General features: G+C 42.4%; 1 protein-coding gene and 1 long non-coding RNA gene across 2 annotated transcripts in view; one reads left to right on the top strand and one right to left on the bottom strand.

Moving 5' to 3' along the window:
• Window positions 1–16246, bottom strand: part of LOC129862670 (potassium voltage-gated channel subfamily KQT member 1-like) — a 270131-nt gene that overhangs the window by 224765 nt on the left and 29120 nt on the right. Inside the window, exons 7-13 of the mRNA XM_055934553.1 lie at window positions 12896–13006; window positions 12611–12706; window positions 11291–11419; window positions 9591–9741; window positions 6679–6705; window positions 5259–5309; window positions 5008–5122 (exon numbers count right to left, since the gene is read on the bottom strand). Of these exons, the coding sequence (XP_055790528.1) occupies window positions 5008–5122; window positions 5259–5309; window positions 6679–6705; window positions 9591–9741; window positions 11291–11419; window positions 12611–12706; window positions 12896–13006 (680 nt within the window). The remainder of the gene's footprint in view (window positions 1–5007; window positions 5123–5258; window positions 5310–6678; window positions 6706–9590; window positions 9742–11290; window positions 11420–12610; window positions 12707–12895; window positions 13007–16246) is intronic.
• Window positions 10936–14939, top strand: LOC129862671 (uncharacterized). The gene is made up of 2 exons (XR_008760801.1): window positions 10936–11220; window positions 14185–14939. It is a non-coding gene; the product is annotated as an uncharacterized LOC129862671 (long non-coding RNA).

Below are 16246 nucleotides of genomic sequence, written 5' to 3'. Positions count from 1 at the left end.
ACTTCCCATAAAGCACAGATTGGTGAAGTGCTGCATAGACTGTTGTCCTTCTGGGAGGTTCTCCCATCTCAGCCAAGGAACTCTGTAATTCTGTCAGAGTTGTCATTGGGTTCTTGGTCACCTCTACATCATAAACCAAATGTCATTGAATTGTTTGTTGCGTCTCGTTGAGTTGTTGTCCTGGAGACAGGGATTTGGACTTGTGGTTTAACTTATTTCTCCAAACTAGCCAATGATTATAACGGCAATTCTGATCCAACCATAAATTCAAATATTGTGCCAGATGTAGTAGGCTAATGTTAACTAGCCGGCCTGGCACATTGTTGCCTCAGAATGAGAGTTAGGCTAGCAAGCAAGTATTTTACCCAGGTAGCCTACGACAACAAAAACTTCAAGCATGTACTGTAGAGTATGACAGAGTCATAGACCGTTTAGGCAACGTGAAAGAGGATGACATTGGCTTTTCTCTACAAGTAGGGTGAGTCAAAATGTATTTTTCTACTCGCAAGCATGCACGCAGACACCCACACACACACACACACATGCACACGCACGCATGCACACACATATATACAAACACACACACGAGAGAAATCAGTACAAGGACAGCCACATCCTATTTAGCTTACGTTTATTGGACTAAATTGTTTTTTGAATCTTTTCGTTTTTCAGTAACTGTATTAGACTAAGCAAAGGTGATTTGATGATGTTTAAATGTTGAAGTTGAAATGGTGCTGGAAAAGTGGAGGCAGCACCTGTTTTCTTTGCTTCTAAATCAATAGTTGTTAAGTAGTTGGAATATGTCGTAAACATTGATTTGCTTGACCGTGCGCTAGGTCATACATAATTTTTTTTTTTTATATGCAATGTGTTTTGTGGACTTCCCCAGACAGATGTTGCTCTATTCTTATTGTCTCGGCCTTACGCCTATATATCACGGTGTCAAGGCATATGATTGAACTAACAGTTTATAGAGCTAACAATGCAATTATCACAACCTATATGGCTTTCTTTTCCTGGCATGGTTTCCCTGGTGATTTTAGCGACACACCACTACTGCACACACATTCAATGATCTGTAAAGTCACTCAGTCATGAATTTCAAGCACAAATTCAAGCACAAAGACCAGGGAGGTTTTCCAATTGCCTCGCAAAGAAGGGAACCTATTGGTAGATGGGTAAAAAAAGCTGACACTGAATATCCCAATTACGCTTTTGATCGTGTATCAATACACCCAGTCACTACAAAGATACAGGTGTCCTTCCTAACTTAGTTGCCAGAGAGGAAGGAAACCAACAGTTACAGAGATGAATGGCTGTCATAGGAGAAAACTGAGGATGGATCAATAACATTGTAGTTACACCACAATATTAACCTAAATAACAAAGTGAAAAGAAGGAAGCCTGTACAGAAAAAAAATATTCCAAAACATGCTTCCTGTTTGGAATAAGGCACTAAAGTGCTTACCAAGACAACATTGATTGTTCCTGAGTGGTTACAGTTTTGACTTAAATTGGCTGGAAAATCTATAGCAAAACTTGAAATTGGCTGTTTAGCAATGATCAACAACCAACTTGACAGAGCTTGAAGAATTCTAAAAAGAATAATGGGCAAATATTGAACAATCCAGGTATAGTGCCTTCAGTATGTGTTCACACCCCTTGACTTTTTCACATTTTGTTTTGTTACAGCCTGAATTTAAAATGCATTCAATTGAGATTGTTTTGTCACTGGCCTACACACAATGCCCCACAATGTCAAAGTTGAATTATGTTTTTTGATTAATTACAATTTTTAAGCGGAAATGTCTTGAGTTAATAAGTATTCAACCCTTTTGTTATGTCAAGGCTAAAAAAGTTCAAGAGTACAATTGGCTTAACAAGTCACATAATACTTTGCATGCAATAACTGTGTGCAATAATAGTGTTTAACATGATTTTTAAAGTGGAACTGACAGCATTTTAGCAACATGAAATCTTATTCAAATGTGTTCATATACTGTACACCCCAGGAAGAATATGCAATATAGAGTGGGAAAGCGGCCGTGCGTTTCGACAATCAATAAATAAAACCCAATAAAAAACATCTGTCTCATCCAGGACCAGAGTCTACACAGACCGGTGCGCTATAGACAATCAGAGCTACAGTAGGCCTACATGCAAACAAGCCATTTGCCAAATGGGCCTGCCATCATTCACTTTGAACTGGACTGTGTGTTTACAGGCAGTTAGTTGCAACAGCACGACTTTAGATCATTAGAACGTATTCGGGCAAAAGCCACAAAATACACCTAAATGGATTTCTGCAAATATGTAAACACTACAGGAGACTTCTTACATTTGAGAACTTTACAGTCCTATTGATTAAACAACCATAAAAGGTAGGCTATATTTCTCTATATGCACACCAACAAAATCAACTGCTAATGCTAGCCAGAGCAAGATGAGCTAAATTTAGATTAACCCTCTCAATTTTTCAGCTAGACGGCTGTCGAAATTGCACTGATAAACGATGGGGAATAGTAAGTAGCCTGCTCGTCCTTCTGCAGCCTGCCTGCCAATGCATACTTGTCCCAACCAAGCACCCAAGCTAACTGGCTAAAGTTGGCTAGCTTGCGCGTTCATAAATTCATCAGTTATTCTGCGCTCTGAAATCAGAGTACATACAGTAGCCAGAATGAATTTGCAAACGCAAGAGATATGCTAACTGGATAACAGTTCTTCAAGTTCATCATAATTAGCTAGCTAGCAAAGCGATTCACATTTCTTGCTAGATAACCAAATGACACCTGCCTTTCTAGCTGTGTAGCCACCGAAAAACGATATGAGGGAAAGACTCAGTCACTCACCCACTCCTCCAATGACATCCTCCTAGCAGCTAGCTATCTAGCTAACGTTAGGCTCCGTGTTTTTAGCTTGCGACATAAATAGATATGCTAGCATATTAGCCACGTTATAACTGACTTGTGATCATTGCCCTTGCTAGTTTGATTGTATTGACATTCCCAGCCTTAGTTACATTAATCAGTTTTTGTCCAAAATATTGAATAATTGAAACTGAAACAGTGCATCCCGAATGGAGGCAGCAAATAATGTACCAGGCCAGCTGTGATTTACAACGTGATAGCCATACTTTTTGGACTATTAAGAAATGTATTGGGGAATTATATGAATAATGCATTGAACTGCATCCACTGCTTATAATGTTGGTTTTGTAGCACAAACTGTGAATTGTATATTTTTGAATGATATTATGATTTCAGTTTGTTTCATATCTGCAATATAGTTAAATTGCCGTCAGTTCCACTTTAAATGACTACCTCATCTCTGTAACCCACACATGCAATTATCTGTAAGGTCCGTCAGTCTAGTAGTGAATTTCAAACACATATTTAATCACAAATACCAGGGAGGTTTTCCAATGCCTCGCAAAAAAGAGCATCTATTGGTAGATGGGTTAAAAAGCGGACATTGAATAGCCCTTTGAGCATGGTGAATTTATTAATTACACTTTGGATGGTGTATCAATACACCCAGTCACTACAACGATCCAGGCATCCTTCTTAACTCAGTTGCTGGAGAGGAAGGAAACTGCTCAGGGATTTCACCATGAGGCCAATGGTGATTTTAAAACAGTTACAGAGTTTAATGGCTATGATGGGAGAAAACTGAAGCTGGATCAACAACATTGTAGTTACTCCACAATACTAACTTCACTAACAGAGTAAAAAGAAGGAAGCTTGTACAGAATAAAAAATGCATCCTGTTTCAAATAAGGCACTAAAGTAAAACTGCAAAAAATTTGGCAAATAAATTAACTTTATGTCCTGAATACAAAGTGTTATGTTTGGGGCAAAGCCAACACAGCACATCACTGAGTACCACTATTCATATTTTCAATCATGGCTGCATTATATTATGGGTATGCTTTTCATCGGCAAGGACTAGATCGTTGTTTTTAAATTAAAAGAAACTGAATAGAGCTAAGCACAGACAAAATTCTAGAGGAAAACCTAGTTCAGCCTGCTTTCCAACAGACACTGGGAGACAAATTAATTATTGAATGAATAATGTGCAAATAGTGTATAATCCAGGTGTGCAAAGCTCTTAGAGACTTACCCAGAAAGACTCAGCTGTAATCACTGCCAAAGATGATTCTAAGATGTATTCACTCAGGGGTGTGAATACTTACGTAAATTAAATATTTCTGTATTTAATTTTCAATAAATTTAGCAACATTTCTAAAAACATGTTTTCACTTTGTCATTATGGGTTACTGTGTGTAGATGGGTGAGAAAAATATATTTTGAATTCAGGGTTTAACATAACAACATGTGGAATAAGTCAAGGGGAATGAATACTTTCTCGAAGGCACTGTATGCAACGCTCTTACAGACTTACCCAAAAACTGGAATCGCTGCCAAAGGTGATTCTAACATGCATTGACTCAGGTGGTTGAATACTTATCTAATGAAGATATATTAGTGTTATATTTTTCCAACATTTTTTTTTTCTTCCATATGTTTCTTTCAATTTGACATTACAAAGTATTGTGTGTGGTTCGTTGACAAAAATGACAATTCATTCCCCCCCCCCCCCCCCCCACACACTTTGTAACATAACAAAATGAGTAAAAAGTCAAGGGGTGTGAATACTTTCTTACAAACATGTCACAAACAAACGGGACTGTTTTCTCCAACTCAGGGTTAATCCCTTCCATACCGTGGTAACAACCAGGGTTTCAAGCACTCAAGAGGCCATTTAACCCTCTCGTGAGTTGAACAGAGCAGCTCTACATTGACAGGGAGGGCTCTTTGGCCTATCAAAAGGCTTTATACCGTACGGATTAGGGATGGGCCTGTGTAAAAGGCAGGGAGGTGTCTATGGTATGGATTAATACATTAATAAGAACAAGAGCATGGGTACAATACAATGACTGTAGGGTTGATGAACGGCAGGCAGATGTACTGTAGTGAGTGACGGATGGAAGGGTAGTTAGGTACTCACTGTGCTGTGTCTGTCACCACGGTTAAAGGGATGTCCTCGCTGACATAGGCCATGTCATCACACGAACTGCTCGTACGGGAGATGTCCAAGGAAGAGCCGTCCAGTTTTTTCTTAACTGTGGGAGACAATACAAGATTCTTGATGATATACTCAAGGATTCAGTTCAATGCAGCTTCCAATTTACTAAGTAAGAAGAAAATAGGTTAATTGAACAAGTAAAGGATAGACATTAGGAAAGTGTGAGGGTCTACCTGGAGAGGCAGGACAGCTCAGATTGAAAGAGGACCATGAGTGCTGAACGCCTGGAAGAAGAACAAAAAGAAAGAAAGAAAGAAAGAGAGTGTGAGAAACAGGTGGAACAAACACAGTGGAAAAAGATATGCTGTATACTTGATTGACTAGTCAGCATGTCATTGAATGGTATCATCACACCAAGAAGAGGTTATTTTAGTCTGTGAAGATGATGATTGGTAACATCTCTTTCGAACCTCTACAGTTTGTTAGTGCAGCTAAAAACCATTGCACAGTGAAGGTTTGTAGGGAACTAGCTACAGTCCAACAGTCAGCATAGTTTCATAAAGAATGGAAGAAAAGGGGGTTCCAGGAACTGGCTGACCACTCCAACCAAAGCAAAGGCAACTGAACCCTGACCTTTACCATCAGTTTGTTTAACATTGTTCAGCCCGGAAGCTTCGGCTACACTGTTACTTTAGACCCACTCACACAGAAAGAAGAGCGAGAGGGGGGGGGGGCAGAGATAGAGAAGAGAGAGAGGGAGAAAGACAGGGAGCGGTAGACAGAGAGAGGGGGGAGAGGTAGAGAGACACAGATAGAGACAGAAGGAGAAATAGTGAGAGAGAGAGAAGGGGGAGAGGGAAAGGGAGAGAGAGAGAGAGGGAAAGTTAAGGACAGGGGGTACTGTGCAGCTCCTCCACTTCTCTCTCATTCAGTGGGACCGGGGACGCGAGCGGGCTTATCTGCTACAAAAACACTGCAGGCTTATTAATATCTGGCCCTGTCAGAGCAAAAACACTGGGTTAGGAGCACCAGAGAATGAAAACAAGCAGGGGCCAGAGAGCGAGAGATGGTGGGGGTGAGCAGAAAGAAGGAGACTGAGAGAGTGACAGACAGAGAAAGAGAGACAAAGAGCGAGAGAGGGAGAGAGAGACAGCCTGGAAAGAGAGCGCCCCATTGAAAATTGAGATTCTCACAGACGGCAGCCGGGCCAGAGGGCCAGACAGATAAGTGGAGTGATAAGCCGGACGTTGACTAAATCAAACAATGCCCAGTTTAATTCTGACCACTGGAGCTCCACAATGTCCGCTTATCACCCCAACCTCCCTCCTAGTCCCCCCTGTTCCCCGGTGAGTCCCCCGGCCCCTGACCCAGCCCTCACCCCGACTGGTGTTGGCAGGACAGCCAGAAAAGAAAACACCCAGGCTAGGCTGGTAGAGAGGAGAGGAGGGAGTCGGTTGGTGACAAACTCCAGTCTAATTAAAATACTGTCTAGGTCGTGGGAAAAAAACAACTAATGATTAACACAGGATCTCTTAAAGGGACAAAGGATTGAGCCTGAAACGGCGTGAGTTGGAACTGAAGTGCATCACGAAGACTGGAGGTCATGGAGTCAAGTAGGAGATGGTGTCTTAGCGTAGAGAGGTGAGGGCTCACCTGTTTGTCTGAGCATCCGGGTGACGACTGAAGAGGAAAAGAAAGAACTTCTCAAAATGATGTCCTCAAAAACCCCTGCCTTAATTTGACATACTGTATATAAAGGAATCAAATCAACACAACCAATGGCATGGGATTTTTAAAATGATTTTTACCTTTATTTAACTAGGCAAGTCAGTTAAGAACAAATTCAATGACGGCCTAGGAACAGTGGGTTAACTGCCTTGTTCACTGGCAGAACGACAGATTCTTTACCTTGTCAGCTCGGGGATTCAATCTTGCAACCTTTCGGTTACTAGTCCAACACTCTAAACACTAGGCTACCTGCCGCCCCGGGATACAACTCATCTCAACACTAGATACGATAAACTTAGATTTCAGCATCAACCAACTCTTAATATAAGCGAGTGCAATGTCATTGCTGTTCCAACGACACTTTTCATCAACAAGAAAACTGTTAACAGTTTGTTTCCGCAAGATAAGAACCTTTTTAAACACCCACGATCTCCAGAGACAGTTGAATCTGCAGATATCTGTTTTTATACACTGTAAGCAGCAGAAAGCACACCATGCTGCCTGGGATTTAAACATTATCATTAGTGACAACATGCTGTTGAGAGTATGGTGAGCATGGCTACTTAAATTTCTTTATGACATCAACAGACAGCCTTTCAAAAGCCTTGGCTCCACTAACTAGCCTCAAAATACATGCAACTTAACAAATATGCTTTTTTCCTCTCTAAAGTTCAAAGGCAGTAAGACATATGTTCCTGTTCATTATCTACCGTTACATCCCTCCAATTAAGCACCAAACCAGACAGCATTTCCCCCATATCTCCTTTCTCTGCTGGTTACGTTCTGTGTTAATATCCCTCTTCCTCCTTTTATGATTATGTGCTTTGACAGGAAAAACTCCTAAAGCACACTTATTAACCTCCAGCCTGGGACGATTCATTTGGCGGGGGTTTACACAGAAAGTCCCCCCCCCCCCCCCGCCTCCGTTACATGGTGCAACGGTCTAGTTAGCAACATCAGTAAGGTGAATACTAAGTAACTGAATGCAACATCTGCGGGAATGTTACCATTGATTCAACACAAAACACTAGCTTTCTGACTGACTCTTGCCACAACACCTATTTTGAAGTACTTTCTGGCATTTCCTTCAGGTAAAATCAATCAAAGTATGAGTGTCTGATGCCAGTGATGCGGACAAGTGGAGCAGTAAAGCGCTTGTACAGTATACATGAGCTCTAATCACCAGTGACTCTAATGACTTCCATCTGGCCTGGCCCTGTTGGTGCTGGAGCCTAACCCAGCCACGTGGCAGCCATCTTGTGTCTGTCTTTCTATCCCAGGGCCCCTGTTACTCTCTCTGACTGACTGACATTCAAGCCCTGTACCGGCTACACAACACCTCCCCCCATCCCTCTTCTCTCCCTCTATGGGGGAAGAGAGAGAATCACACCACTCACCAAACCCAACAACTCAGAACCTTACCATCGATAGGCAGAGCATTCTTCAAATCGTTACTGTGTCGTGTCCCACGCACATGACATACTGTACTGTACATTTAAACACATTCACTGTTACTTACAGTTTACACCTTGAGCATTCAACTGAATGGTAAATAGCTAAGGATAAGCACATAATATCCTCAGGTTTGAACTATCCTCCACTACCAAGGAATAATTGCTAATTACTCCTCAACTCATATCTCTATAGCACTGCTTGAATTTCACACAGAGGACTCCAACTGTGCCACACAAATGTTTCTCTCTCGTCGCCAGTGGCCCCTGACCAGTCAAATCAACAGGGTAAACACACAAAGCATACAATATATTTTTTACTGAAATGTTTGAATTTTGCTGATGATTCAACCATATACGCAGCAGCAACCATAGCTAATGAAGTCACTGAAATCCTTAACAAAGAGTTGCAGTCTGTTTTGCAGTAATAAACTGGTCCTGAACATCTCTAAAACTAAGAGCATTGTATTTGGTACAAAGCTGAATCTGGTAATGAATGGTGTGTCTGTTGAACAAGTTGAAGAGACTAAATTACTTGGCGTTACCTTGGAATGTAAACTGTCATGGTCAAAATATAGATTCAATGGTTCGATAGATTCAATGGTCACTCATGTGGACACTACGTCACCGCAAAATCTACGGGGAGAGCTCGAAAATGCAAGCCCCTTGGGTGCAGCCATAGACTTACATTAGAAGTGCCCATCCAAGAAGGCTCAAGGTCATTGGCCACAGTTAAATTACGTCAAATCACGTTATCTGTACAGTAGCTTTGACTGGACTGATCATGTCAACATCATACTTTCAAATTCTTAGCTAGCAAGCTAGACAAGCAGCCATCGTCATGCATCAAGTCGGCAATCTACTGGCAAATCCTTTTCAGGTGTAGTGGTGGTAAGGATTCAATGCATGGTGCTGAAAAGAAAGCTCTGCTGTTGGGACAGCTTTATGTAGGACCTAACAGTTTGTGGGCACCGTTTCTCATTGTTATAGTGCAATTACTGTAAAAATCGCCTATGGCAGTATCCAACTGGGCAAAAACTGGTTGAATCAATGTTGTTTCCACATCATTTCAGCAATAAAAATCTATGTGATGACATTGAATTAACGTGGGAAACGTATTATATTTGCTAAATATCAGCAACGTAAGGAATTTCATCTTTTTTTCACCCAACTTCTAACCTACTTCTAGTGACCGTGTGGCTTTTTTGTTGTTGATTTCACGTCGAATTCATGTTAGTTGACAACTCAACCAAATGCGAATCAAAACTAGACGTTGAAATTACATCTGTTTCCTGTGGAATCTATTTTCACTTTAAGCCAAACATTAGGAGCATTTAAGATGACCAACTGTAAAGAAACCTGTTCCTTCCAGTACTGTCCAGTTACCTGGCTGTTCTTCCAGAAATAAGGGGACCTCTTTCTTCTCGTCTTCATCCTCAATGTGGTCGAAGGTGATCTGAGGAATATACATCCTCTTCTCTCCAGTGATGGTCAGGGAGCCGTTGTCACGAACCATCTTCAGTTTCCTCTTGGGGCGCTTGCTCTGAAGACAGAGACAGAGACACATCACCAGGACTGTCCTGAACACAAACTCAGCATCGGTCATTAGGGCCAGGAGTTTCGCTGGTCAGGTTTATGTGGTCACTCCTGGTCCTGTGGGAATAAACAGGTAAGAGTTGCATGTGGCCTATCACTATGTCCGTATGATAAACAAGTTGCTTGTTTTTTTGGCTGCACTTAGAGTTGTTTTAGCACTATCACTTGTCATTTATTCCTCATTTGCTATTGCTGGCATTGCATGTACTGGCCAGTAAACGTTGATGCTGCATTGCATGTACTGGCCAGTAAACGTTGATGCTGCATTGCATGTACTGGCCAGTAAACGTTGATGCTGCATTGCATGTACTGGCCAGTAAACGTTGATGCTGGCATTGCATGTACTGGCCAGTAAACGTTGATGCTGGCATTGCATGTACTGGCCAGTAAATGTTGATGCTGCATTGCATAACCATTCATAATGCTGATGCCCCAGTATTTGCTTTGTAAGCAATGATTCGTGCACACTTAAAACTTCTTCAAATAATACATTTCTGACATTTCAATTTGTTGGTCAAAGCTACCTGCACTATAGCATGGTGACTTAGGCCATGTCTTCTAATCTGTGCAGGTTTAGCTGAGGTCAAAGCTCTTTGAGTCTCTGAATGCCTCCGGACCTTCATTGTGCTCCACTCCATCTCCCAGAACAAGCTTTATAGACTGACTGCTTTATAGAAACGGAATTATTTTTACTCAGTGACAGACACACAGTCTCCTGCCATTGACTGGCCCACAGTCCTGTCCAAATACCAGAATGTGCCTGAATTCTGAATGACTCATTAGGAACAGAAGGGAGAGGGATAGAGGAGAGTGAGAGAGAAGGAGAAAAGTCACATGCAGAAACAGAAAGGGACGGAAGCAGCCTTCACTCTCCCTAATATGTGTGGGTTCACTGCTAAACAAAGATTTTTTTGTTGTTGTTCTACCAACACAAAGGTTTACTCCCATGAGAAAGGCAGCGGTGACATCATCTCAACTGACTGTGTCTTTGTGTGGGGAGACAAAGGCCTGGAGTCATCCTGGTGGCTCACTGGCTCAGGCCTCGAGGGGTAGGGGGTATGTGGTGTGGGTGGGGGCTGCTGACTGGGGAAAGGGAGTGGATGGGGTGCTTAACTTGTTCTTTCACAGTCAGTTCCATGCCCTAAGCACCACCACACAGCAAATGTAGTTATGTTAAAAATCACATTGTCGAAGGGGATAATACTAGGTCTGTCAGCCAGATGGATGGCTCATATCCCCACTAAACATCTTTTTTTTCTGAGGGCAGCTCTCTTTCTGTCATCTCTGGAAATTGAGATGGGATGCATGTTCACCGAGCGACGGGTTGACCCGATATGTTAGCTGTTGATTGACGAAGCAGCTATAGTGCATCGGTGGAATGCAGAGGCAAACTGTTGCTTCACTCTGAACAGGGTTAAAGGTACATAATGTGTGTATACTCCTACTGTATTTTTTATTTTTAATAACTGAAGAAGTAATGCAGTTTTTACCTTGTTTCTGAGGTTTGGGCTGTTGTTTTCAGAACTCATGGTAGGGATGTAGTCTCCCGTGAGGACGTACATTTTCCAGGTGGCAGGACAGCCTTCTGGTTTCTCTGCTACATAGCACCGCCACAGCGTCTGAGGGAGGATGGAGACAAACAGTGAACCAGCGTGATAAATGTTTGAATCACATCATTGACCAGGGTAAACCCAGCGGGTGAGCTGATCACCTGGACATTTTCTCAGCGCTAGGTAGAAGTTGGCCTTAGGCACAGATCTGGAATCAGACCTTTCCAAACCTTAACCAATAAGTGGCGAACAGCTTACAGTCTGTCAGTACAGCACCGTGCTCTGACAGAGACAACTCTTCCTTGTTTCACAACCTCAGCCTGGCATTATTTGGTGAAAAAAAACATTCATTTTTTAGCTCTGCACCATCATCCTCGTCATCGTCATCATCATGTTTATTCAGTGTCTCTATGTTTCTAAATGTCACCACAATAAGGATTATCTTTCTAAATGCAGCTGTGGGCTTCTGTGTATGTTCAATGTGATCCTTGTGATGGCCAGCTCTAGGCAAATAAAACCGGCTGCTATTTGCCTGTCGTCTCTGTCTGGGAGAGAACGGGACAGGACCGCTCACCTTTTCCAGGACATGGCAGGAATATGCAGACTACAAACACTGCTACTCCTCTAATTGTACTAGACCGCTTTTTGAAGCTTTACATTGGCAAGATCTGGAGGGAACAAATGCGTTCTGTAAAGGATCGAATTCGGGAGATTTTGTGGTCTTGGACATGTTTTAATTCAACCTGTCTGACCTGCTAGCCTGGAGTTACTACATGAGTGCACTAAATCAAAGATGATGTGCGTCAGCCCAGACCAGCCCAGACAAGCCCAGCTCCTACACTCTTAGAAAAAAGCTGTCCCTATAGGAGAACCATTTTTGGTACCAAGTAGAACCATTTTGGGTTCCATGTAGAACCCTCTGTGGAAAGTGTTCCCAATGGAACCCCAAACCAATTGTAATTGGAACCAAAATGGTTCTACCAGGAACCAACAAGGGTTCTTCAAAGGGTTCTCCTATGGACACAGCCGAGGAACCCTTTTAGGTGTCTAGATAGCACCTTTTTTTGTAAGAGTGTAGAGAGGTTCAATGGTCTACAGTACCTCCCATATGCCATTACTCTGTTTAAGCTCTAAGTATGCACTCTTTACTATACATGTTCTCTCCTATCCACGGCTGTTAAGATCCCAGACAGGACAGAGTGAGTGATTGACTGGTGGGTGTCTGTCTGTCTGTCTGTCTGTGTCTCAATCAGTCAGTACCTGGATTAGTGAGGCTGCAGCCGGGATCTGTCTGTTGAAATGTTTCTGTCTCTGTTTCTGCTGTACCTTCAGAGCAAAGCCCGAGCCCAGTATACCCTGGGGAGATAGAGAGATAGAGATAGAGATAGAGAGAGAGAGACATCACAACACTGTGAAAAGGACCTGGAGCTGCACACTGAGGCAACAGACAACACAGTATTGATGGAAGATAATATTGTGTATTATGTACACATCATGCTATTTAGGTTGTTAAGGAGGAAGAGGAGGTAGAGGAGGGGTATTTACTGCAGGAAGAGCAAAGAAGGAGATGGCGAAGACACTGAAGCAGGAGGCGATGGCCTTCCCTATCCACGTCTGAGGAACCTTGTCCCCATAGCCAATGGTGGTCACCGTCACCTGGGAACAAAGACAGTAGAGATGGGATGATACTCCACGTTAGGGAAAACAAGGCAATGTTTCCACACACTGACTTTATTTTTATTCACATGATAATTTCCTAGTATATAATTATAACATTTACATATCCATTTAACTGTCAACTAAAGAAGTTAAAATCGTTTTTAACGCGTTTCTAATAATGAGCTGCTTGGTTGTAAAGAGGTCATTGAACACAGTGCTTTCACAGCTCCTTCAGCTTGGCGATAACAACAAGGGCCAGATCACGAAGAGAAAGTTCATCAGACTTATTGGCCCCGCTCCATATCTGTCACTATTCAACAGTTGAACTTCACTCAATAGGAATACAATTCTGACTGGGACTAATCCACAGTGAAGGGAGGAATTCGGCCGAGCGGGAGAGGAAAACAAATCCCCCTGCATTTGCATGTACAATCACTCTGAAAGCTGAGCCAATTGTGACACATTGAGAGAAGCACTTGGCTTACAGTGGAGTGTCTTTGGGGCGCCGTGTGACCATGTGCTGTGTGCTGACACAAAGAGGGTGATGTAAGGTGAGATACTTAAAAGGCTTTGGGAGTAAAGAGGAAGAAGCCGAGTAGGAGGGAGGGAGAGAGGGGGTGGTTAATCCTCATCTACAACTTGTATGACTAAACAATAGGCCTGACACCAGTGTGGAATAGTCCACTCAACATCACCCCCGCATTCAAACCCCAGGGCCCAGTTTTTCAAAAGTTATCTATCTGGATGTATTTATCATAGAAATAGAATGAAAGTCCCCATTCAAGTCAATGATTTGTACGTTCTATTCATTGTATTTCTATGCATGCAACTTCTATGCATGTAACATGTAACTTTTGAAAAACTGGGCCCTATTGTAAGCGCTGCAATCCAGGTATGTGGCGAAACCTCTACATGTCTTCACACAGGTCAAACAGACCATCTTGAGTTCTCTCTGAGGCAAGGTCTATTTCTCCCTCTCTATGTGTAAGTATGTTTCATTGCCATACCACACAGGCCATCCTATGGTTCATAGTAAACACCACAGACCCTATGTGTGGCATCACACCATAAACAAAGTTAATGTATATGGCACACTGCTGCTCTCGCTCTCTCTCCCCCTATCCTTCCTGAAATCAATCACTTTTCTGTCTCTCTCTCCAAATATCTTTTCTCAGAGGTTGAGCAGAGTGGTGGTGAAGCTCCGGATCAAACACCCTTCCTTGAACAACCTCCGTCTGCTTGGGTGGACTGAGTGTGAGAGGCGGATGAGAGAAGAGACGGGGAATATGAATCATGCCATTGGCCCGTGGGCTCTGGGCCCGTCCTACAGCTGTGCCCTGCACATCCCACAATTGAAAACAGGCTGACAGGGAAAACGTTGACACACACACACACACACACACACACACCAGAGTTGAGTGACCAATGCTATTGGCACGGCATATCACAAGTCTCAAGTTCACAGTCTGTGAAAAACAAAGGAGAGCAAAGCTCCTATTGGGCTGTTTTGTTCATTGTGGGCTGCGAGACACAAAAAAACAGCTTTTCTTCTTGGTTTCATTGGGCACCTGAACCGTTCTAACTCTCATCAAAATACAGCTTTTCTTCTTGGTTTCATTGGGCACCAGAACCATTCCAACTCTCATCAAAAAACTGCTTTTCTTCTTGGTTTCATTGGGCACCAGAACCATTCTAACTTTCATCAAAAAACTGCTTTTCTTCTTGGTTTCATTGGGCACATGAACCATTCTAACTCTCATCAAAAAACTGCTTTTCTTCTTGGTTTCATTGGGCACATGAACCATTCTAACTCTCATCAAAAAACAGCTTTTCTTCTTGGTTTCATTGGGCACCTGAACCGTTCTAACTCTCATCAAAAAACAGCCTGTAATCCTGCAATTACAGTTTTAATTAAACAATCTTAATTAAAGAGTCTTTTGTGGTGTATAGATCCCACTAGCACAAGACTACCGCAGGTTTCTCATTAACCACAGCCTTACATTCAACAGTTTAATGAACTGAACTGGAAACTTGACCCGCCACGGATGGAAACAGCCACAACAGCATGGGCACAACACCATAAGCTGCCTCCTTATAGACTGAGTATTGCACCAACTACTTCACGCATCAGCCACAAATGGAGAAATTAATAGTCATTGAGTGTAGTTCAATCTTTGGTCCCAACGAGGGTGGGCAGCATCTTCAAAATGTCCAATAAGAACCCCTGTGTGTTATTGAAGCTTTAGGATTATGTCTGTATTCATCGTCTACTTAACTCCTGACACCTTTTGTCTATTTCCCTCAAACAAAACATCTTTCTCTGAGGCTAGCAATAGCTTTGTGTGACTGAAACTGGCTTAGGAACTTGTGTCTTCACGGTATTCCAGAACCACTCGAGGTAGAGGGGGACATTGACAGACACACACCACAAAACAACCACAGATGTGGAAATAGAGGCTGTGGGTTTGATTCCTGCTGGGGTCACATACAGTTGAAGACGGAAGTTCAGATGTATGTGAGAAAAACTCAGTTTTTCACAATTCCTGACATTTAATCCTAGTAAAAATTCCCTGTCTTAGGTCAATTAGGATCACCACTTTATTTTAAGAATGTGAAATGTCAGAATAATAGTAGAGAGAATGATTTATTTCAGATTTTATTTATTTCATCACATCAGATGTTTACATACTGTACACTCAATTAGTATTTGGTAATATTGCCTTTAAATTGTTTAACTTGGGTCAAACATTTCGGGTAGCCTTTCACAAGCTTCCCACAATAAGTTGGGTGAATTTTGGCCCATTCCTCCTGACAGAACTGGTGTAACTGAGTCAGATTTGTAGGCCTCCTTGCTCACACATGCTTTTTCAGTTCTGCCCACAAATTTTCTATGGGATTGAGGTCAGGGCTTTGTGATGGCCACTCCAATACCTTGACTGTGTTGTCCTTAAGCCATTTTGCCACAACTTTGGAAGTATGCTTGGGGTCATTGTCCATTTGGAAGACTCATTTGCGACCAAGCATTAACTTCCTGACTATTGTCTTGAGATGTTGCTTCAATAAATCCACATAATTATTCTTTCTCAACATGCCATCTATTTTGTGAAGTGCACCAGTACCTCCTGCAGCAAAGCACCCCCACAACATGATGCTGCCACCCCGTGCTTCACGGTTGGGATGGTGTTCTTCAGCTTGCAAGACTCCCCCTTTTTCCTCCAAACATAACGATGGTCATTA

The sequence above is a fragment of the Salvelinus fontinalis genome, chromosome 9, assembly GCF_029448725.1.
Source record: "Salvelinus fontinalis isolate EN_2023a chromosome 9, ASM2944872v1, whole genome shotgun sequence".
NCBI classification, from domain to species: domain Eukaryota; kingdom Metazoa; phylum Chordata; class Actinopteri; order Salmoniformes; family Salmonidae; genus Salvelinus; species Salvelinus fontinalis.
The sequence above is the reverse complement of the archived record's forward strand: the minus strand, read 5'-3'. Positions and strand labels throughout refer to the sequence as shown.